Raw genomic sequence first — 23,569 nt, forward strand, 5'->3', positions numbered from 1 at the left:
CAACTTGGACATTCAGATCTTCCAATTATATTGTCTGCCTGTACAAGTTCTTTCACATCCCCAATCTGTTGATTGCATGCAGGGCGTAAACCTGAACAATAATCAGGATCTCTCCATTTACCTTTCTTCATTGTTTTAACTATTGTCTCTTTGACATATGCTACATCACAGATATAATCTGCAGTCTTACTGACAAATTCTGCACCATTACATGATCCTTTGTCTCACTCAGTCCTAAGACCTCATTCTTCCTTCTTTCCATAATATATTATAGTACTAGAATGAAAAATGCTATCATTGCAGAAAAAAAAGGTGACTATGTCCTGGGCAGAGTTAGGAATATAAAAGACATTTTTACTTATCTGGCAGCTACAAAGACATTTAGATCACAACATCTAAACACGATTGAAGTTTTTCAGTTGTTGTATTAGTACCTAAGTCATTTTACATAACACATCATGTGAAGTACAGTAACATGACATATGATGTCATTCATGTAAGATGACACACGCCATCATGTCATCCAAATTTCATTTGTCACGTCGTACAATATGACATGGTGTGTCATTGAAGTTTAGGAAACAGTCTTCCCCACTCGGAGATATTTCCTATTATAGGTCCTCACCCACTCCTATTGTAGATGTGTTCCGCTCCCCAGAAGCACATAAATGTGTGTGTATATCTGTTTTTATACCTCTCATCACCCATGTCTCAGGTTTGGGAGAGAAATAGTCCCATCAGAGTCTATGCAGTCAATTCATGAAAGAATTACGTTTTACATTTAGCTAGACTTTAAACCATCATATCTCTACAACGAATAAAGAACATTGGACAAAAAAGTATCATTTTACCTTTATCAATTTATCTATCTTCGTGCTAAATTCAAACCGATTCATAGAAGTTAAGTACAGAAGTGGTGCACTTCAAAAACCTCCCAGAAAAATGTGTTTTCTTGTAGATAAAATGCAAAGCAAGCAAGATTCTTTCATACGGTTGAAACTTAACTTAAACACAAGTACAATACACTGGTGGACCAAATTCAAACAATGAATCTTGCTCCAGTGTGGAGTTATTTAACGGTGACTGTTTTTGCAATTTTAGCTCCATTAAAATCTTTTGCAAAAGCAATTGATTGATTCATACAATTTGCATGGGCACCAGCTAGAATTCATCATTCAAACCTTGCTTAATATACTGTAACACAGCTACAGTAAGATGTTCGAATGGCTATACAAATGGCCAGGGGTCAGAGCTAAACCAAAACAGGAACCGAGTAGAAGACCCCATCCAAACCACGATTCTAAGTGTGGTCTTTTCATACATATTTGTTACAACACTGCCATGCTGTAAAAATATACCACACCATGCCATTTGATTCCTTTTATCAAATTAATGCCTACTCCATTTTCTCATAGGCTCTTCTGACAGCTTCGGAACTGTCTGTCTGGAGTGCACTAGTTAGTAATTCTGGCAAGAGCAGACAAAGACAGTGGTCAAGTGTGTGAGGTGTGCTTGCTTGTGTGTCTGCTCTCCATTCTTTTCTGAAGAAGCTTCTAGCCGAAAGCTCTCTGAGTAACAGTCTATTCGTTGAGCCTGCCTACAATACACTGTGTCATCTTTACGGTGAGTAGCAATGTACCCTTTTCATAACTGTCAACATTTCAACCTGAAAATTCCATTTATGTAAATAAAAATTTAAATGCTCATTTGCTCACGAACTTATATCCCGGAAAGTTCTTCATAGATTCCTTTGGAATTGTTGCATTTAAATATGCTTGTCTTTTATATACCTGCGGTGGAGTGTGTGTGTGTGTGTGTGTGTGTGTGTGTGTGTGTGTGTGTGTGTGTGCGCGTTAGTAAAAATGTAATATGTATAGTAGATTTATACACCTTATGGTGCCCCAAAGTTATATAACACACACATAATCAAATGCAATGCTGTGTCAAAATTTCAAAGGACTTTGTGAACAATTTTCAGAGATTTAAGATTTTGAAGAAAACTTTTACTTCTACACAAATAAAAATGTAAATGACCATTTATTCAAAATCTCTTATCTCCTAAAGTTCTTCACCAATATCTTTGAAATTTTGTCACAATGTTGCACTTTAATATGTGTGTGTTTTCATCTACCTATTTGTAATATATATAATACAAAGATGAATGTGTAATATTTACAGGGGAAACATAATCACCAAATATCTCAAAAGGTTTTTGACTGATTTACTTCAAATTTTTACACAATACTTTGTTGACTATTTGGAGAGACACTGGTTACGTACTTTTAATGTATGTGATAGTTAAACATACGTAACATATAAAGCAGAAACTTTCTAACCAAAAATCTCAAAAGTACTTGACCAATTTACTTCTAATGTTTACACAATATATCAATAAACATATGTACATGTTTAGGACATGTATTCGATATGTAATAGTGAAACATTGTTAGCAAACAGGAAAGATTTATTTACGGTTTATTGCCTTTGATTAGACTGCACTACTACAGAATTTGAATTTGCAGTAACAATAAACCATGCTCAAGATTGCGGAGGGGGGGGGGGGGGGGGGGGGGGATAGGAGATGGGCAGGATGTGAGAGGAAATGGACACAAAGTGGAAAGGAGGACATCAACAAAGAGGGGGAGGTGGACAGAGATAGGAGAGAGAAGGAGATTAGGACTTATAACCAATTCCTGTACATTATAGAAATGTTAACTCCTTGTGCCAAGTTGGAAAATTAAAAATCGTCACTGATATCATGAAGAAACACAAAATTGTAATCATGGCTCTTCAAAAAATCAGAAACAGTGATCAAGACCCTACGGAATCGGAGGGATACCGACTTTATAAAGGAATCCCTGGAAGAAAAATCATGAAAAACTGTCCCTTTGAAATCTGCAAATAAGACACACAATTATCAATGCACATGCTCCCACCAATTAGAAAAATAATACTCTGAAGAACAAAGAAGAAACACAGAAATTTTGGGATTTCCTGGATCAAGTCTTAATCAACAGTCCTCCATCAAACATAAAAATTCTCCTTGGCAACTTCAATGCTCAACTGTGGCAAGAAAGAAGATACAGAGATATCACTGGAAAATGGCCAGTACATAAATGGACCAAAAATGGTCAAAGGTTAATTGGAACTTGTAGAAATCCTAACTTGGTCTCAAAATCAACACGTTTTAAAAGAAAACCTCACAAATTAAAAACCTGGAAACATCTTGATTTCTGAAAGAGCACATGGCAACTGGACCATGCATGTATGGATAAATTTCACCATCGTGAAATCTCCAACATCAAAGTTTTAAAGGGTAAAGACTCAGGGTCAGACAACCATGTTGTGAAGATCAAAATAAAATTAACACCAATGGTAAAGAAAAGATCTCAGAAAAAAATTGGAAGAAAATTCAACCCAACCATCTTAACAAAAAATGAGGAATACACTAGGAAATCAGATGAAGGATTTATCAACTATAACACACTAGAAGAATTAACCACCAAATCAAAATCCATAGCAGAAGAGTTGGATCCAATAAATCCCAGGGAGAAACATGTGGTGGAATGAAGAATGTGACCAGGCTTTAGAAAGAAGACACCAAGCTTGGATAAAGTACCAACCCCGAAAGTCTGAAGAATCACATCTATAATTAATTAAACAAAGAAAGTCGACCCATAAAATCAGCAGATGACAAAACGCAAATATCTTAAAAATACCCTAAAAAAGATAGAAGAGAACTTCCAGAAGAAAGTCGGGAGATTACTACAAAATGTTTGGGAGATATCTCTCAGCTTAAGTGTTGGGGACTCATAATTTTTAAGATAAGTCAGGAAATTTGGCACATAGTAATCGAGAAAATGCAAAGATCCTTGCAGAGACCATAAACAAAATTTTAAATTGTGATGACCCACTGGAAAAATTTCAAGTAGACACTGAAGCACCTATTTTAACCACCCCAGACTTAATAGATCCTCCAACTATCAATGAGGTAGAGATCGCAATTCAGGAATTAAAAAATGACAAGGCATGTGGCAAAGACCATGTATTTGCAGAAATCTGGAAGAATACTGGAAAACCTGCAGTCACAAATCTCTACCAACATTTAATTGAAATGTGGATCACAGAGAAAATTCCAAAGCACTGAACCTCAGGAAAAACCCATCCATTATTTAAAAAAGGAGATAGAATAAACCCAGATAATTACAGAGGAATAACCCTTCTGGACTGCAGGTACAGCATTTTCTCCTGCATAATTTACAATAGGATCAAAAACATTCTGGAACCACAGCTTGGAGAATATCAAGGAGGATTTCGACCATACAAAAGCCGCTCAGACCAAATTCTTAGCCTGAAACTAATAATGGAGTATTACAAGTATAGAAACAAACAGTTAATCATCTCATTCATAGATTTAAAAAAATCATATTATAGTGTTCATAGAACCACACTTCTAAAAATCCTTAGAGCATATGGCCTCCATCCCAAACTGGTAAGACTCATTCCACTAACTTTAACCAACACGAATTCAAAGGTCAAGTTTAGAGGAGAAATGTCACAAGCTTTCACAATAAAAACAGGACTCAGACAAGGTGATAGATTGTCCCCTTTGCTTTTCATTGTGGTCCTCTACTACATCATGACCATCTGGCAAAAATAAAACCCATCTAAAATCAAAATTGGTGGAAAACCAGCAATAAGAGGAAACTGCCTTGGATTTGCTGACGATTTGGCTCTCTTAGCCCTTGACATGGAAGAAGTTCATGCTCAGATCACAAGTCTCCAGAAAATTGCTTCAAAAAAATAGGATTACTAATATCCTCTGAGGAAACTGAAATCATGCCCATGAAACCTCTTTGCATAGATAAAATCTTCATAAATGACCAAGCAATTAACATAGTTCAACAATTTAAATATCTTTGAGAAATTATTTTGCGCAACTTGGGTGAGAAAGCAACATGGATAAATAGAACCAACGAAATGAAAAGGCACTATTTCTAACCTGGTCAACATATAATAAATTACAAAACTGTAACTCTCCTAGAAGCAACTCGCGCTTGTGAAACTCTGTTCCAAATGAAAAATGAAGAACAACCGATCAACTCCTCAAGACCGAACGAAGAATTATCAGAACATGCATCAATAAAAAATACCAGGTTGATGGAGTCTGGAGAATCGTCCGTAATAAAACTGTCTATTGTGAGACTGACCCAATCACCAGCACAATGCAGAAGAAAAGAATCTCTTATTTCATTCATGTCTTACGACTGCCTTACAACTGGATTTTAAAACAATTAGTGATGAGAAGGCTCAGAAAGAAGACAGGAGGACAGTGAGTCAAAGAAATTCAGCAAGATCTTGAAGCAGTCGGTCTCATAATTATTGATGCAGAGAACACTCTCCTTATGAATCATAAATTTCCAGCAGAAATGACGCACAGAAGATTGGTAGAGATTTCAGACAAGTTAAGAAAATTGCATTTGGAATGAATGAAAAGTACTGGGCTGAGTGCAAGAAGCAAGGTAGTCCAATCTTCAAAAAGAAAGTGAACATGGAATGACTCAAGTGGTCCAATGTGGCCAATCAAGATAATAATAATAGAAATGTGTGCTCTCTTTTTTTTATTATTTTTTTTTTTTTTTTTTTTTTTTTTTTTTTTTATCAGACTGAGCCACAGCAATGCATGGCCGGGAATAGCTAGCTGTATCACGACATTTAAACATTTAAAAATGATGATCTGTCAGTTGAATTAAAAAAACAAATGATGCAATAATCTATTTATACTGGCTGTGCAACCGTGTCAAGAATATGTCTTTTGTTACAAGAGGTAATTTTTAAAAATAATCATCATACAAACATTTAAAACCCAAGTTCTTGCTGCACTACACACAAAATAACACAGATGAAGATTTCAATTAAATAAGGCATTGTAAATAAAATTAAATTCAAGCAAAATGAGGAACAGAAATAATGAAAACTATGATGTGGATGAAAATATAAAATGATAATATGAAATTATCATCATCATCTTGATTGGCCACAGTAAAATAATTAAATTAAATGCACAAATATTTCAGAGAAACAAGAATGACAAGGACAAAAATTATAGCAAATAGAAAAGTTGATATGATGACTAAGATCGCATGACAAAGATTAGGAATTAAAAAAACATTACATATAAAACAATGAAGTAAATAAAAATAAAACATTTTGATAAAGATTTAAAAATAAAAAAAGTCTGAAGCATGTGACGGAGTTCGAACCCACAACCTTTTGTACATAAGCCACATATCTTAACCACTAAGTTACGGCATCACTCTGCACAATTTGGTTATTTTTAAGGCTCTAGTCTGTACAAACCATCACATTAATTTCTTTTTCATCAATTTTTCATAAACAAAGAGCCCAATGGCAGCAAGATGTGTGAAGTCTTTCCTTCTCATCCCGCACAGTAAGTCTCCCCTGACCTGCAGTTCTGGGCAACTATCCCAAAATCTACCCCTTTTCCTAGACCTCTCTAGTCCTTTTCCTTCACCCTTCTTCCTTGCCTTTAGACCCTGCTGCCTGAAGGAGGAGCCACTGGCTCTGAAAGCTTGACAATCACATCAGTCTTTTATGTGTGTGTTCTGCCACCACTTCATGAGTAGATTTTCTTATCCATCAAATTAAATAATTTTAACATTATTTTTCACAGTACTATTATAAGAATCTTGTGATATTTTAACATCTCTAGAACCTGCCTGTCTGAGCTTCTCATTAAGCTTAATTTCAATCAATTTTGGATGACTAAACACTGATATTAGCCTAAACAAGAAGTACTCCCACAAGTTTCAGTGCCCAATCAACCACACAATCAAAAAGCGGTTGGCATTCATCCGTTCGGCCTTACTCTGCTCAGCTCATATAGTCCTTTTTGTCTGAAGGAAAGTTTGTTTCTACATGCGACGAGGATTTCCCTGACAGAGACATCATGTACACTATGCAAGCATTCATAAATCAACTTAGAATGTATTCAAAAACCGACAGGGATGCGTTTCAAAGTCATATGAATAATTGACAGACTAACGTGCACTGGATGCTAGTCGCTTTGTGAAACAAGGTTTCCCCCCCCTCAAGAATATGAATTGCCCCCCTCCCCCCTTGCTCTAGCATCCCCAACAATCATGAGAACAGAACAAGATGCCTATTCACATGTTAAGTATATTTTGGATGAATGTAATTTACTACTCACTGACCATTAGGTTGAAACAAATAAAAGAAGAACCTTTATGGAAGGGAATGTGGGGTGGCAAAATTACAATCATAGAAACTATAAATAATGGATGTAAAACATCTCTTACCTCAAAGCTCTTTCAAGATCATCATTCCTTTGTTCCAGTTCTCTTGTCCTCTTCATCAGCTCTTGCTTGTGTGCTTCCAATTTCGAGAGTTGTGTATCCTTGGAATCACATTGCCTCTGTAACTGATCTATTCGATCCTGTGGCAGAAGTTAAGTACTGATAGACATAATATTGAAACTGGAAGAACATAAAATTACACCTTCACATGTATGACAATCAAAACTAGAAACATACTGTATGCCAGTTGACATAGAAAATCATAGTAAGACACAAAACAATGTACTCAATTTTTGAACAAAAATATTAAAAAAAAGTATTTACTTGGAAGCAACAGACAAAAGCTTGTTTCATCTTGGAGAGGGAGATTAAACAATGGGCATAAAAGAATTAGATGTCATTAAATGGAACATTTTCCGTGTGCAAATGAGTCATAATGTGAAAAATCAAATGTAGTTTCTTGATCTTCAGCCTAAAGACTAGTTTGGCACAGCTTCATTGCTCTATCCTGTGCAACCTACATCCATTTGAACCTGCTTACTGTATTTCTTTATCATCCTCTACAACTTTAATTCCCCACACTTGCCTCCAACCCTAAACTGATGATTCCTTGCTGTCTCAGAATGTGTCCTGTCCACTAATCTCTTCTTTTAGTTAAGTTATGCCACAAATTTCTTTTCTCCCCAGTTTCATTCCGTACTATCTCATTGGTTACATGACCTACCACTCTAATCTTCGGCATCCTTCTGTAACACTGGTTTTCAAAAATTTCTATTCTCTTCTTGTCCCAACTTTTTATCATCCAAATCTCACTTCCATACAAGGCAACATTCCAGGCAAATACCTTCAGAAATTACTTTCTCTTCTTGAGAAACACTTTTCTTGACACTGCTAGTCTATATTTTATGTCCTCTCTACTTTGGTCATCACTAGTTATTTTATGGCGCAAACGGCAAAACTCATTCACTACTTTTAGTCTCACTTTTCCTAATCTAATTCCCTCAGCACTTCTTGATTTAATATGACTTCCATTAGCCTTGTTTTGGTTTTGTTGATGTTCATCTTATATCCTCCTTTCAAGACCATGTCAACTCCATTCAACCGCTATTTCAAGTCGCTGGCTGTCTCTGGCAAAATTACAATGTCAACAGGAAATTTCAAATATTTTATTTCTTCTTCTTGAATTTTAATTCCTTCTCCAATTTTTCTTTATCACTTTCTCAATGTACAGATTAAACAACACAGCAATGAAAAGTAAATAAACAATTTGAAAAGGATTAGTGAATACTGTGGCATGTTATGGCATTAGCTGCATCTAAACATTCTTCAGAAATGAAGTTCATTCATATGTGGCCCCTCATCCAATAGAACAGAACATAATATACTTGAGACAGGACACAAAGAGGGTGTGATGGGTGGATGCAAGAGATAGGTCTGCTACTTGTCTTTCTCTCTCATGGATGTGACTGATGGTGCAAGAGTTGCAAAGCAGAATACGTGAAAGTTGTATTTGTGTAATGTTAGCCATCACAAGCTGAAGACATGCTTTGTTGATGCTCTGTGATTTTCAAATTTTTGATGGTGGTACACTAATGCTGTTGTGTTCATCTTTGGCAAGCAAGTGTAGGAGGTGTCTTAATATCGGCTTAGTAAAAAATCCATGCAGCTCATAGATTTAGTTACATATATATGCCAACTTCCAAATTTTCCTTTCTGAGAGGCCACTTGTGGTAACTAGGTTTGATTCAAAATAATAAATTCTAATGTTTTTCCTTTTTGTGTCGTCTCAGCATAATCTTTTATCAATTGTGTGAACACTCACTTGCATCTTGATATCCTGTGTATTTTTGAACATTTGCTATTTCTGTGAAAAACTCTTACCATATCATCGATCACAAAATTAATTCGTGCTTTTTAGGAACTTTTAGCCAACATCCTTGTACAAAACCTATCATTCCCGAATTTCATTGTATACTTTCATAAAATAAAAGATATATTGTCGAGAACTTTCAGAAACGAATACCGTATTTACTCGAATCTAAGCCGCACTTTTTTTCCGGTTTTTGTAGTCCAAAAAACTGCCTGCGGCTTAGAATCGAGCGCAAAGTAAGCGGTAGTTCTGAAAAATGTTGGAAGGTGCCGCCACAACTAACTTCTGCCGTCGAATATATGTAGCGCTAAACAGGCTTGCTTTGCAGGCACAAAGATACAATACCGGCGCCAAAACCTCTGCGTCAGTAAATAAATTTAAAAAAAGGTGGAAGAAGAGCTTTTTTCTCTGCCCCGAGTTTCGACCACTGCATTTTCATACGTTATACAACGAAGTAAATACAAATTCCGTATTCTTCATCTTTGAATGTAGCAGCATTTCAATGTACTGAAAAAATCCGACTGGCAAGACTGTTCGGGGTTTTTGTCAATATGGCCAACTCTACATTCTGAATTTTTTCCTACCTGTGAAAAGAGATGGTTGTTAATAGGAACTTTTATGAATTGTGAATCACATGCAGTATTCTCTTCACCATAAGAATAATATGAATATAAATATTTTGCGATGTATTCTTTCGCGTTTGCTGTTATCTCATTTAAATCCTGACTGCCTAATAAACTACGAAACTAGAATGAGACAACAGCAAACGCAGAAGAATATACATATCATGTCATATTTATATTCGTATTATTCTTATGGCTAATAGTGATACAGTCAGAAATGAAGCACGGCAATTGACTAGATTTTTAAATCTAAGATGACTCTAATTTCTGTGCAGAAGGTAATGTGATGTACTAAAGAGGCGTCTGCAAAGATTTTCAAACGGGGAAAAATTTTCGCTAAACTCTCGTGCAGAACATCTTCTATCATACGCAGTCTGTTATTTGGTTCTTGTTGATCATTATCAAAGAAAGCAGCAGTGTAAGTAACAACAAATAACAGTCTCTTGCCATGGTTTCGCTAATGAGACGATTCCTCTCTTTTTTAAAAAAATAATTGAAAGCGGCGGTAGCGCGCAGAAAAGCAAGCCATGCCGCGAGCGGAACAGGCCATAAACACGCACTATCAGAATGCAGCAAACAATGCATGACACAGTACAGTAACGCATTTTCAGCTTAGAGTGAAACACCTATAACAAAAAATGGCGCTTATCAGATCAAAGAAAAATAAGCAATCCATTCAAACCAGACGAAGTACGTGAAAAAGTAAGGGTACCCGTATAAATATGGACGGAGCGCCTGACGCATAGCAATGGCTACCTGGTAAAGCTTAACTGCTAAGCTTACGACTCGAACCAAACTACTGTAGCTGTATCGTCATTCATTCGACCTAAATTGTGTCTCATATTAAAATGGACCAACTTTGTTTCGATTTGGAGGTGCGGCCTAAAACTTTTCTCTCCTCTTGAATTTCGAGTCTCAAATTTCAGGTGCGGCTTAGATTCGGGAAAATTTTTTTTCCTTAATTTCGAGTCTCATTTTTCAGGTGCGGCTTAGATTCGAGTAAATACGATAATCATACGTGTCTACTGCTGGCATAATATGTATCATTTTGGTTGTTAATCGCTTCACTTCTAGAATATAAAAGCCATAAATTACATGAGAATCAGAAAACTTGGTTTTAAGTTACTTGTTTACTGTTCTGCAAAATACTGCGTCAGTGACAGTGCAGCTTCACCATATATGCCGGTCTCGGGTATGTGATGAGTTAGTTGCTATTCATAAAGAGCTGGAAACTGCCTTCACTGCTGACAACCATCAAGCAATAGGAAGCTGCTGTGAATGGGTGTGTTGGGAGGGCTACTGATCCTGTAGATACTGTTCTCTCTACGGAAAGTACAGGATTTATCAATATCTTTCACTTGACTGAGGGTGGTATGTCAATTGTAGGTGTAGGTGCCCTGAACGGGTGAAACAGGCTCAAGGGATAAACAGGATGTTAAACCCAGACTCCTCCCCAATAAGTTTGAGGAGTTGTCTTACACTGAAACAGTGGAATTCACTTCTCCTATTGAAAAACATGATGTGTCCTGTGTATCAAGGGAGGCAAATATAAATGGGTAGGAATTAATTAACCATTGGCAGTTGAAATGAGTGGTGAATATTGGTACTCCTTAGGGAAATGTCAGCAAAGAATGGGAAGGAACAGCATGTGCATCTGTGTTTATGCCAGGGGACATAATTCATCATGTTGAACAGGCTATTCAGGAAGACACTGACCTAACAGGGTGCAACAACCTGCAGATTGTGGTGCACATTAAGACAAATGATGACTGTCATCTGGGCTCCGATGTCATACTTTGATCATTCCAGCTACTGGCAGAGAAGGCTGAGAATACCAGCTTTGCTCATGGCGTTTCAATGAACCTCATAATATGCATCATTATTCCCAGAACTCATTGTGATCACCTGGTTCTGAGTCAAGTGGAAGGTTTGAACCAGAGAGTGCGAAGATTCTGCAATTTCCTAGACTTGCAACACGGGGTTAAGACCTGTCCACATAACGACAGCTGTAAGAAGCATTGCAGTATCAGTGTAAGATCCAAAGAAATGCCAGCTCTCTCCCCAAACAAACAAACAAACACACACACACACACACACACACACACACACACACACACACAGTTGAGAGTACTAAAATTCCAGTGATTAATTGCTGACGTATTCACAAAAAAGGGTCAGAGTTTGAAGTCGTCCTAAAAAGCACTGAAGCTCACCTAATGCTAAGTACAGAAAGTGGATTAAAAGATGAAATTGATGGCAATGAGATTTTCGAGAAAATTCAAGGCGTTTATCGAAAGGATTGGCTAATGGGGAGTGGAGGTGGTGTATTTTTTGTAGTAGACAATAAATTCCAATTCACAGAAATAGAATTTAAGATTGCGGACATGATTGTTTAGGCAAAACTCAGCATCAGGGGTGAGCACAAAATTGTAGTTGATTCTCTATCAGTCACCAGTCTCAATCCCTGATGTAAGCAAGAACTTCAGAGAAAATCTCAGCTCATCAGTACTTAAGTTTCCCAATCACTCTGTAGTCATGGGAAGAGACTTTAACCACCCAACAATCAAGTGGGATGATTACCATTTTGTTAGTAGTGTCACAAAGCATCCTGCAAAACACTACTAAATGCCTTCTCTGACAACTAAGTACAACAGTTAGTCCGGAACATGACTCAGGACGGAGCTAATGGCAACAAACAGACCCGACCTCTTTGAGGATGTCCACATTGAAACTAATATCAGTGAGTATGACACAGTTGTGGCAAGAATGATTACTACAGTAAGAAGGGCACCTAAAACACATAACGGGAACTTGGTAAAGAAGCAGTAGTAACCTATCACATTTAGTGCTCGAGATGAACATGTAGAATAATTGTGGCTCAAGAACAGTTGACCAAGCTCTTCATTGGTATGTACTGAGAAGAACCAGTTCATGACGGAAGGGACCTTCCACGGTAGTCACTGTAAATAAACTTCTAAAGAAGCAGAGACTACTGCATAATATGTGCAAAACAAAGCATGGAGCTATAACTAGGCAAACTGATGGAATCTCTGTCAGATTCTGTACTGAATTTGCGGCTGAGTTAGCCCCTCTCCTAACTATAATCTATCATAGACTCCTCGAACACAGTTCTTCAAAAAAGGCACAGGTCACACCCATTTACAAGTAGGGTAGTAGAAGTGATCCACAAAACTACCGTCCAGTAGCCAGGACCTCAATTTATTGTAGAATCTTAGAACATATTCTGAGCTAAAACATAATGAGGTAGCTTGAATAGAATGACTTCCTCAATGTCAACTAGCATGGATTTTGAAAACATCGACCATTAGAAACCCAACTCACCCTTTTTTCACATAACATAGTGAAAGTTTTGGAGCAAGGCAATTAGATAGATGCTGTGCTTCTCGATTTCCGAAAAGTATTTGACTTAGTACTACACCTACGCTTATTGTCAAACGTATGATCATATGGAGTATCAAGTGAAATTTGTGACTAGATTGAGGACTTTTTGGTAGGGAGGACGCAACACGTTATCTTGGATGGAAAGTCATCATCAGATGTATGAGTAATTCTGGGAGTGCCCCAGGAAAATGTGTTGGGACCTTTACTGTTCATGTTGTATATTAAAGACCTTGCTGACAATACCAATAGCAAAATCAGGCTTTTTGCAGATGCTGTTATCTATAATGAAGTAATATCTGAAAGAAGCTGCATAGATATTCAGTTTATTGGTAGAATACTAGGCAAGAGCAATCAATCTACAAAGAAGACTGCTTACAAAACACTCATGTGACCAGTTCCAGAATATTACTCAAGTGTGTGGGACATGTACCAGATGGGACTAACAGGGGATATTTTACATATACAGAGATGGACAACTTAAAATAAAGTGATACAAGTTCTGCCCTTCCCATAGATAAGTGGCCAATTCGCAGTGGTAATAAGAGAGCCATGGAAGTGATTCAATGAATGTGTCTTCTTTTTCAAAAGCACATTGTTTCGAATCAGAAAAAGAGATTCGAATTTAATCAAAGTGCACTCTTCTTTCACAACTTCCTCTATTCTGTTAGCTCTAAATGCAAAACCATAAGTATCAAGCTGATTATCTCACTTTAGGATTTAGCAGAATTCTTTCCAATAATAAGGAATGACCAATTTTGTTTGGAGATTTTAGCTAACGATAGCTTTAAGTCTATAAAACTAAAGAGACACTTGCAGGCAAAATGTCCAGACTATGTAAGTAAACCCATCAAATGTTTTAAGTGTCATAGGGAACAACTAAAAGACATTTCAGATTCATCAAAGAAGAAAGTCTTAATAGCATCCATAAAGGTATTCTACATAGTTGCAAAATTCAAATCCCTACACAATATTGGTGAAAAATTAGATCCTCCTGCAGCCGGCAAAATGAGTAAAATCAAGCAAAGAGAAAGGTTTGAGAAGTTTGAAGTCAATACCACTGACATGAAAAATAAATTGGTACCGTGTCTCCCTGACAGCCCAAAATTTGCTCTGAAACTCGATGACAGAACTGATATCGGAAATCTTTCCAGCTTCTTGTTTTGGTACGCTGCTACTACGAAAATTAAATGCAGGAGAACCTCCTATTTTGTAAATCTCTGGAAGGGAGGACTATAGGCAAAGACATTTTCTTTCTTGTGAATGAATTCCTTCTTTGTTGACAACAAAGTCATGGACAATTTGTGTTGGTGTTATGTACCAATCAGGTGGCACCATTTACTGGAACTAAAAAGGAGTTCATGACCAGAGTGTTTGCTGTTTCTCCTCCTGTGAATTCACACACTGCATAGTACACACGGAGACATTGGCTTCTAAAATAGTTCCACTGGAAGTCAACGAAGTGTTAAAACGATCCTGTCAGTGATATAAATTTGGTGAAAGTGTGAGCTTTACACATTAGGTTATTTTCCATTCTTTGCCAGGAGATAGGTTCCACTTGTGATTCACTTCTACTGCACTTGGAGATATGTTGGTTGTCTCGTGGTTGAAGTTCATTGCATTGTGGAGTTGAAGGTTGAACTTCGTCTTTTCCAACTGAACAGCAACCCATTACATGCAGCTCACTTTCTGGATGAAAAATTGCTTTTAATGTTGTGCTACATGGCTATCTTTTTTGGAGAAATTGACTAATCTTAACATATCACCTAAAGGCCGAAACAGTAATATCATTATTCTAAGCAAGAAATCGCTTGTGTTTAACAGAAAACTTAGACAGATGAAGAAGGATAACTGTGAAATGTTTTCTTGTCTGAATGGTGTCATGGAGGAAAAGGAGTTGGATGATAATAAATGTAATAGAATTGGTGTAGTACATCTCAAAAATCTTCATCAACAATTTGGGAAAAAATTTCCAGAACTTTCACATGAGTATGACTGGATCCACAATCCAATTAATATGATCATAACAGACGACTTTTCAACATTACAGCAGGAGGAGCTAATATAACTCTTAACTCTCAAGTGATAGAACACTTTGAAATAAATTTAAATCTCAGTCTCCTGCGAATTTTTGGGCATAGACTCAAAATAAAAATCCCAATTTAGCAAGGAGAGCAACAACGTGTTATTACCCTTCACAAAACTTACTGGCATTAATCAGGATGAAACATCAGTCTCAAATGCAGCTGGAAAGGGACCTGTGAGTTGCTGTTTTACAAATCCAACCAAGACTGGATCCACTTTCCTCTTATAAAGAAGCACACACAGCACACTAAATGTGCGAATGTAAAAATTTCTGAATTTTGAACCGTTTATATTTTCACTCTTGTTCACTGCCTTTTTTGGATGATCAGTTTGAATATAACAGTACTAAAACCAGCATTTAAATGTTGAATATTGTTCTATTGATATTTATACGTCATGATTTTGCACACACCACAACTTTCAAATGAATTAAAAACATTACAGACAGAAAGTGTTAAAATTTAACTAACGAATCTGTGAACCAATCTGTAAAACAATATGTAGTAAGTACTTAGATTTGCCCAATTCCATAGTTATTTATAAAAAAGTTCTATTTGTCATCTTGCATCACATTATACACAGTACAAATGTAAGATAACATGGGAAAAAACCTCTCAAGTGCTCAAATGAAACACACTTGTCACTACTACTACTACTACTATTAGTAGTAGTAGTAGTAGTAGTAGTAGTAGTAGTAGTACTGCTACTGTTATCGTTTTAACTAATATTTTCAATAATTACACAGAAGTAAATAGATATTGTGAACTGTTTTCATGCCAAGAATAAGAAGTGCTGAGGAAGGTAAGCCGAATGGGGGCGGGGGGGGGGGGGGGGGGGGGGGGGAGGGGGGGGGGGTAAATAATGTTTCAGAAGAGCACACAATGGAAAAAAGTTCGAGAACCACTGGCCTAAGCAACATGCTATTATGAATTTCCACTTCTATGGGAATGAGGTGAAAAACATTCACAAAAGCCTGAAGAACACGTATGGGGATGATCATAGTGCATCAGACATGAGGCAACAACGTCTCTGGTGAAATTGGGCACACCAATATTTGGGACCTCCTGTGCAGTGACAGACCAAGTGCAATACACACCTCTGTTTTTGGCTGACAAATGCTTAACAGTGAATGATGTGTCAATCAGAGTCGGAGTAGAAGCGAGTGTGTACAGAATATAGAGACAATAGAAGCTGAAATAAGTTTGCGCTAGGTAGATTTGAGAATGTTGACGGATGCGCCACAAAGAATCATGGGTGAACTAGATTGAAACACCCAACCTATAGGCCTGGTCTGAGACAGCGTGATTACCAGCTCTTTGGTAAACTGAAGGAATCTCTTTGTAGAATGAGAACTGAAAATTGTTTCCGTTTTGTTTTAGGGCACAAAAACAACTAGGGTCATATGCGCCCATGTCAGAACTGTAGAACACGAAGACAAAGAGAGGAGTTAAAAATGACTACATGTTAATCCCAATCCATGGAAGAGACGACAGCTAAAACAGGGACATCGAGAAAGGTCTATAAAATACAGCATAAATGGAGGTCCTGAACCAGAGGTTAAACGTCCTCTGTCATATTGCTACGACGGATAAAAACTAAAATGCGGTCGACAGCTGGTGCATCGTTTGCTACAACAACTGATAACTCAGATGGCAAACAGAAATGAGACTGTAAGTGATTAAAAAAGGGCTTTCTGCCAGCCAATGGTGGACCGTCAAAGGTTGAGGGCAATGTGCAGAAAGTAGTGTGAGAGCATTACTTAACAAATGGCGATGGCTAAAAAGAAAGTGCCTGATATGCAACCTAAGATGATCTCCTCACAGTGAGAGGGTCGAGAAGAGATCATCCAAGCCACTGGGAAAGGCTTAATAACCCAGAGCTTGTTCCCATGAAGGGAGGACCAGTGGTGATGCCAAAGTGACACCACCTGCTGACAGACAGCAACACAGAGATCATCGGAGGAAATGTAAGAAGTAGTGGGCTGAGGTACGAGGACTGCAGCCTAGGCAGCAGCATCAGTCGCCTCGTTTCCTGTCAGACCAATGTGTCCAAGAACCCACATAAACATCACAGTGCCTCCACAAGTGTGAGCAAATGACAGCTTTCCTGAAAACGTTGCACCAAGGGATGGACTGTGTAAGAAAACAGAGGCTTTGAAGGGCACAGAGGGTCAGAGCAGATGAAGCAATTGAAAGCCTGTCACCGGGTGTAATGTGTGGCCCGACAGAGGGTGAAGAGCTCTGCTGTAAATACTGAGCAGTGTTCCTGAAGCCAATACTGAAAAGCATCAATGCCAAGACAAAGGCACAGTCATGGTTAGTGCGAGAGCTATCAGTAAACAGAAAGGTACTATCACGAAGTTCCATGTGAAGGTTGTGAAACTGAAGGCGATAGACGAAGGCTGGAGTAGTGTCCTTAGGAAGCAAATGAAGGCCATGGTGAACATGGGCCACTGCACGAAGCCAAGGTAGTGAGGTGTTCACACCTATCAGGAAAGTGGCAGGTAGCGTGAAGTTAAGCTCACAAAGCAAGAGTCGAAAGAGAACTCCACGAGGTAACAGAGAAGAGGGATGCGCCCTATACTGGCGATTAAAGTTGTTGAAGAAGGAGGCATATGATTGGTGGCCGCACTTGGCAGACAAATGACATGCCTATGTGCTGAGGAGAAAGTCACAGCGGTAGGACAGCGGTAGTTCAGCAGCTTCTGCATACAGACTTTCAACCAGGCTAGCGTAAATGGCGCCAGTGGCCAAAGGGATACCACAATAGTGGATGGTGTTGAGACAGCGTAAGATGGACGGACGTGCAGATGCATAAACAAAACACCCATAGTCTAGTTTCGAACGGACAAGGGACCAGTACAAACGGAGGAGGTTGATTCGATCTGCTCCCCTGGAATTACCACTGAAGACACGTAGGACACTGAGGGACCGCATACAGCGGGCTGCCAGGTAAGACTCATGAGAGGACCAAGAACTTTCCCAACAAGCACGAGTGACAGGAATTTCATAGTTTCAATGATTTGAAGAGCAACAGGTCCAAGATATAAAGGTGGTGGAAGAAACCAATTGTGCTGCCAGAAATTCATAGAACCGGTTTTGTCATGGAAAAATGAATGACAATGCTGACACTCCATGAGTAAAGACGATCGAGACATCGCTGAAGATTCCGCTCAATGAGACAAGTCCATGGACAACTGCAATAGATGACAAATTGTCAATGAAAAGGGAGCCAGAGATGCTTGTGGGAGACAGTCCATTATAGGGTTAATGGTAATAACAAAGATGATGAAGCTCAGAGTGGCACCTGAGGCACATCATTTTCCTGGATAAAGGCAGAAACCACACGTACCTTGAAAGCTCGATCTTTTAAAAATTCCTGAAGGAAACTGGGCATACAGTCACAGAAGCTCCACATGTAGAGTGTATGAATGATACCAGTCTTCCAGCATGTGTCATATGCTTTCTCCAAATCAAAAACCACGGCCACAGTCTGGAATTTCCACAGACCATTCGTGACATGGGTGGACAAAGTGACAAGATGGTCAACTGCAGCGGCTAGTTAATTGCGATACTTGAGCCACGATACCACCTGGGCATGAATCATACATTCTATCACCTTACACACACAGCTGATGAGAGAAATAGGTCAGTAGCTAGAAGGAAGATGTTCGTCCTTACCGAGCTTAGGTACGGGTGTGACAGTGGGTTCATGCCGGTGTCTGGGAAACGTACCCTCTGCCCACATGCAGTTGTACATATGAAGGAGAAAGTGCTTGCCCATGAGAGAAAAGTGCTGCGACCTCTGAATGTGAAAATCGTCCAGCCCTGGGGCGGAACATCTGGATGAAGTGAGAGCATGATCTAGCTCCAACATAGTATATAATATATTGAGATCCAGACAAGGTGGCAGCTGACCACCTGCTCCAAGGTCTTTCCCTTGATGTTTGCTTTGTGGGATGCTCAACTGCATGGTCATCAGCATCCGTACAAAATCACCTCGGTGGCTGCCGAGTGCCAGCCTTCAAAGACTCACGCCTACAGGACGCAGAAGCTGGAGAATCCTGCTTCATGAGATCCACAGAGGTGTCAACTTCCTCCTTCTGCTGGTCTACAGAGTCCAGAGCAGAAAAACGATTATCAGTGCGCACCGGCGACACGGAGGTCGGCCGGTCAAGTGTATCACGTGGCGACACTGTCGAAGAAGATATACAATCCCGCAAAGGAGAAGACAATTTACCTTTATTTGACTTCTTGGGGCCTTTCCAGTTGACAGCAGAAGACTCAGATGTGTCTTGGCTGGAGGGACTTAGGATGTCTTCATGTGAGTATTCCTTCTGTCCTTTCCACCCTGCCAGTTGTGTAGCAGGTGACTTAGCAGCGTGAGGCAAAAGTTTGGTGGCTTGTTGCACAGCTAGAGGAGGAGACAGCGATGCTATCATGACACTGGGCGATTTTACAACCACGATGCTGAATTTGAGGTTGCATGTCTGCGTGGCCATGTCCTTCATGGAGCAAGATGTAGCAAGAATAGTACTGTAAGTGCCAGATGGTAGAAAGCACGATTTGCGACTAGCCAATAACTTGTGAGTGACAGGGTAAGGCACTTTCTCCTTTACCCTGATCTCCTAGACAGCCCACTCACCGAGATACACAGGACATCTCAAGGAGGCAGCATGGTCACTACTGCAGTTAATACAACAGGAAGAAAGGTTGGTTTGTGGGGGTTGAAGGGACCAGACTGCAAAGGTCATCGGTCCCTTTTTCCACGACCATGAAGCACTCACAAGGGATAAAAAACAAGCAACGGAGATGACAAGGGATGACACAGAACAAGAAAGACACAGACAAAAGGAATTAAAAGCATGGAGTGTGACAGTGGTTGGCCGATCATGGAAACAAAAAAGGAAAAGCCAACCACCAAAATACATACTAAAAAACCCAATCTAAAACTGTAGGCCAAATGTCAGACTCAACACAAAAAAAGGACAAACCCTTAGATCGAGTGATAAAAGCCCCCTACACGAATAAAACTCAAAACTAAGTCTGTCATTGCAGCGTCATCCGTTAAAAGTGCAGGTAGCATATCAGGCAGCACAAGCCTGCCTGAGCGCAGTTAAAGGCGAACAGGCCAACAAGATATGGACCACAGTCAACACTGATCCACAGCGACACAGAGGAAGATCCTCAGCGCGCAAGAAATGACCATGTGTCAGCCAGGTGTGCACAATGCATAGCCGGCATAGAACAACTGAGTCCTTGCAGGAGGCTCGCAAGGAGGAGCGCCACACACCTGTAGTCTCCTTCACGACCCGATGTTTGTTGGGTGAAGGCACAGTGCGCCATTTATCACCCCAGGTGCCAAGGACCTTCTGCCGCAAAACTGACTGGAGATCACACTCCAAGGCCCGTGCACCGACAGCCTGTTTGGCCAGCATGCCAATACGTTCATTACCCGGGATGCCGACATGACACAGGGTCCAAACAAAGACCACAGAGCGGCCGCAACGGGCAAGAGTATGGAGGGACTCCTGGATAGCCATCACCAGACGAGAGCGAGGGAAACACTGGTCAATAGCTTGTAAACCACTCATGGAGTCACTACAGATAATGAAGGACTCACCTGAGCAGGAGCGGATATACTCTAGGGTGCGAGAGATGGTGATAAGCTCTGCAGTGAAAACACTGCAGCCAGTCGGCAATGAGCATTGTTCTGAATGATCCCCAAGAGTAATAGCATAACCAATGTGATCAGCAACCAATGAACCATCGGTATAGGCCACGTCAGAGCCATGAAACACAGCAAGGACGGAAAGACAGTGGCAGCAGAGGGCCTCAGGAGGGACTGAGTCCTTCGGGCCCTGTGCCAAATCCAGCCGAAGGCATGGGCAGGGCACACACCATGGGGGTATACGTATATGAGCCCGGAAAAGAGGTGAGAGAGGGAAAAACTCAAGCCCAGAGAGAAGAGCCCGGATGCGAACCGCCATCTTACACCTTGACAGGGGCCGCCATTCTGGAAGATCGACGACCAAGTCGGGAAACAGGAGACAGTAATTTGGATGTCCAGACAAGCTACAAACATGTGCAGCATAAGCGGCCAGTAGACGTAGATGCTGGATCTGCAATGGAGGGACACCAGCCTCCACAAGTATGCTGTTTACAGGGCTTGTGCGTGAAGCTCCAGTTTCGAGTCAGATCCCGCAGTGAAGTATGGGGTCAAACAACCGCAACACGGAAGGTGAGGTCGAACCATAAGCCAGGCTCCCGTAATCGCGACAGGGCTGAATCAATGCCTGATACAGTCATAGAAGGCTAGACCGATAGGCACCCCAGCTGGTGTGACTCAAGCAACGAAGAGCGTTAAGACGGCGCCAGCATGTTTGTTTAAGCTGCCGAATATGAGGGAGCCACATCAACCGGGTATCCAAAAGCAAGCCCAAAAAACGGTGCTTCTCCACCACAGCAAGAGGTTCGCCGTCAAGATAAAGCTGTGGCTCAGGTTGAACAGAGCGACGCCGGCAGAAATGCATGACGCAGGTCTCAGCAGCCGAGAACTGGAAGCCGTGTGTGACGGCCCAAGACTGCGCCCTGTAGATAGCACCCTGTAGCTGCCGTTCAGCAACCACAATGCCTGTAGAGCTATAGTACAGGCAAAAGTCATGAGCATACAAAGAAGCCGATACAGATGTTCCCACAGCTGCAGTTAGCCAATTGATAGCAGCTAAAAAGAGGCAGACACTCAAGACAGAGCCTTGCAGTACCCCAATCTACTGGACTCGGGAGGAACTATGAGAGGAACCAACTTGCACATGGAAGGAATGAAGTGGCAGAAAATTCTGAATAAAAATTAGGAGCGGGCCTCTAAGACCCCACCCGCGAAGCGTGGTGAGGATGTGATGTTGCCATGTGGTATCGTACGCCTTCCGCATGTCAAAAAAGACGTCAACCAGATGCTGACGATGGGAAAATGCCTTACAGATGGCAGTCTCCAGGCAAACCAGATTATCGGTGGCAGAGCGGCCTTTACGGAACCCACCCCGAGACAGAGCCAGGAGGCCCCAAGACTCAAGTAGCCAACTCAACCTCTGGCTCATTGTGCATTTGAGCAACTAGCACAGAACGTTGGTGAGGCTAATGGGAGCGGTAGCTGTGCACCCCCAGTGGATTCTTGCCAGGCTTCAACACTGGTATGATAATGCTTTCCCGCCATTGAGGGGGGTACTCACCCTCGACCCAGATACGGTTGAAAAGGTCTCGGAGGCATGGCTGGCAGTTCACTCAGAGGTGTTTGAGCATCTGATAGTGGATGCGATCCGGTCCGGGAGCCGTATCACGACAAGTGGATAAGGCACTTTAGAATTCCCACTCACTGAATGGAGCACTGTACGATTCAGGGTGGCACTTGTGGAATGAAAGACTCCAACGTTCCAACCACTCTTTCAGGGAGCAGAAGGCCAGCAGGTAATTCGTAGAAGCGGAACTCTGAGCATAATGCTCCACTAGGAGTTTTGCAATTGTATCGGGAGTCAGTACAGACTGCTCCATTCAGGGAAAGCCCAGGTATGCTGACGGGGGTCCGATAGCCATAGAGTCACCTAATCTTGGCCCAAACCTGCGATGGAGAGGTACTGAGGCCAATGGTGGAGACATACCTTTCCCAGCACTCCTGCTTGCATCGGCAAATAAGGAGGCAGGCTCAGGCACGGAGCCATTTAAAGGCGATGAGGTGTTCTACATCTACATACATACTCCTCAATCCACCATACGGTGCGTGGCGGAGGGTACCTCGTACCACAACTAGCTTCTTCTCTCCCTGTTCCACTTCCAAACAGAACGAGGGAAAAATGACTGCCTATATGCCTCTGTACAAGCGCAAATCTCTCTTATCTTATTTTATCTTTGTGGTCTTTCCACAAAATGTAAGTTGGCGGCAGTATAATTGTACTGCAGTCAGCATCAAATGCTGGTTCTCTAAATTTCCTCAGTAGCGATTCACGAAAAGAACGCCTCCTTTCCTCTAGAGACTCCCACCGGAGTTCCTGAAGCATTTCCGTAACACTCGCGTGATGATCAAACCTATCGGTAACAAATCTAGCAGCCCACCTCTGAATTGCTTCTATGTCCTCCCTCAATCTGACCAGGTAGGGATCCCAAACGCTCAAGCAGTACTCAAGAATAGGTCGTATTAGTGTTTTATAAGCGGTCTCCTTTACAGATGAATCACATCTTCCCAAAATTCTACCAATGAACCAA

General features: G+C 40.5%; 1 protein-coding gene across 4 annotated transcripts in view; it reads right to left on the reverse strand.

Annotated features, from left to right (window-relative positions):
• Nucleotides 1-23,569, reverse strand: part of LOC126458327 (nuclear distribution protein nudE-like 1-A) — a 166,543-nt gene that overhangs the window by 86,922 nt on the left and 56,052 nt on the right. For all 4 annotated transcript variants that reach the window (XR_007585614.1, XM_050095284.1, XM_050095286.1 and 1 more), the window contains exon 4: nucleotides 7,341-7,477. Coding sequence is in view for 3 of the 4 variants with exons in the window: in XM_050095284.1 (XP_049951241.1) it covers nucleotides 7,341-7,477 (137 nt within the window). In the remaining variant the exon portion in view is untranslated. The remainder of the gene's footprint in view (nucleotides 1-7,340; nucleotides 7,478-23,569) is intronic.

The sequence above is a fragment of the Schistocerca serialis genome, chromosome 2 (assembly GCF_023864345.2).
Source record: "Schistocerca serialis cubense isolate TAMUIC-IGC-003099 chromosome 2, iqSchSeri2.2, whole genome shotgun sequence".
Lineage (NCBI taxonomy): Eukaryota > Metazoa > Arthropoda > Insecta > Orthoptera > Acrididae > Schistocerca > Schistocerca serialis.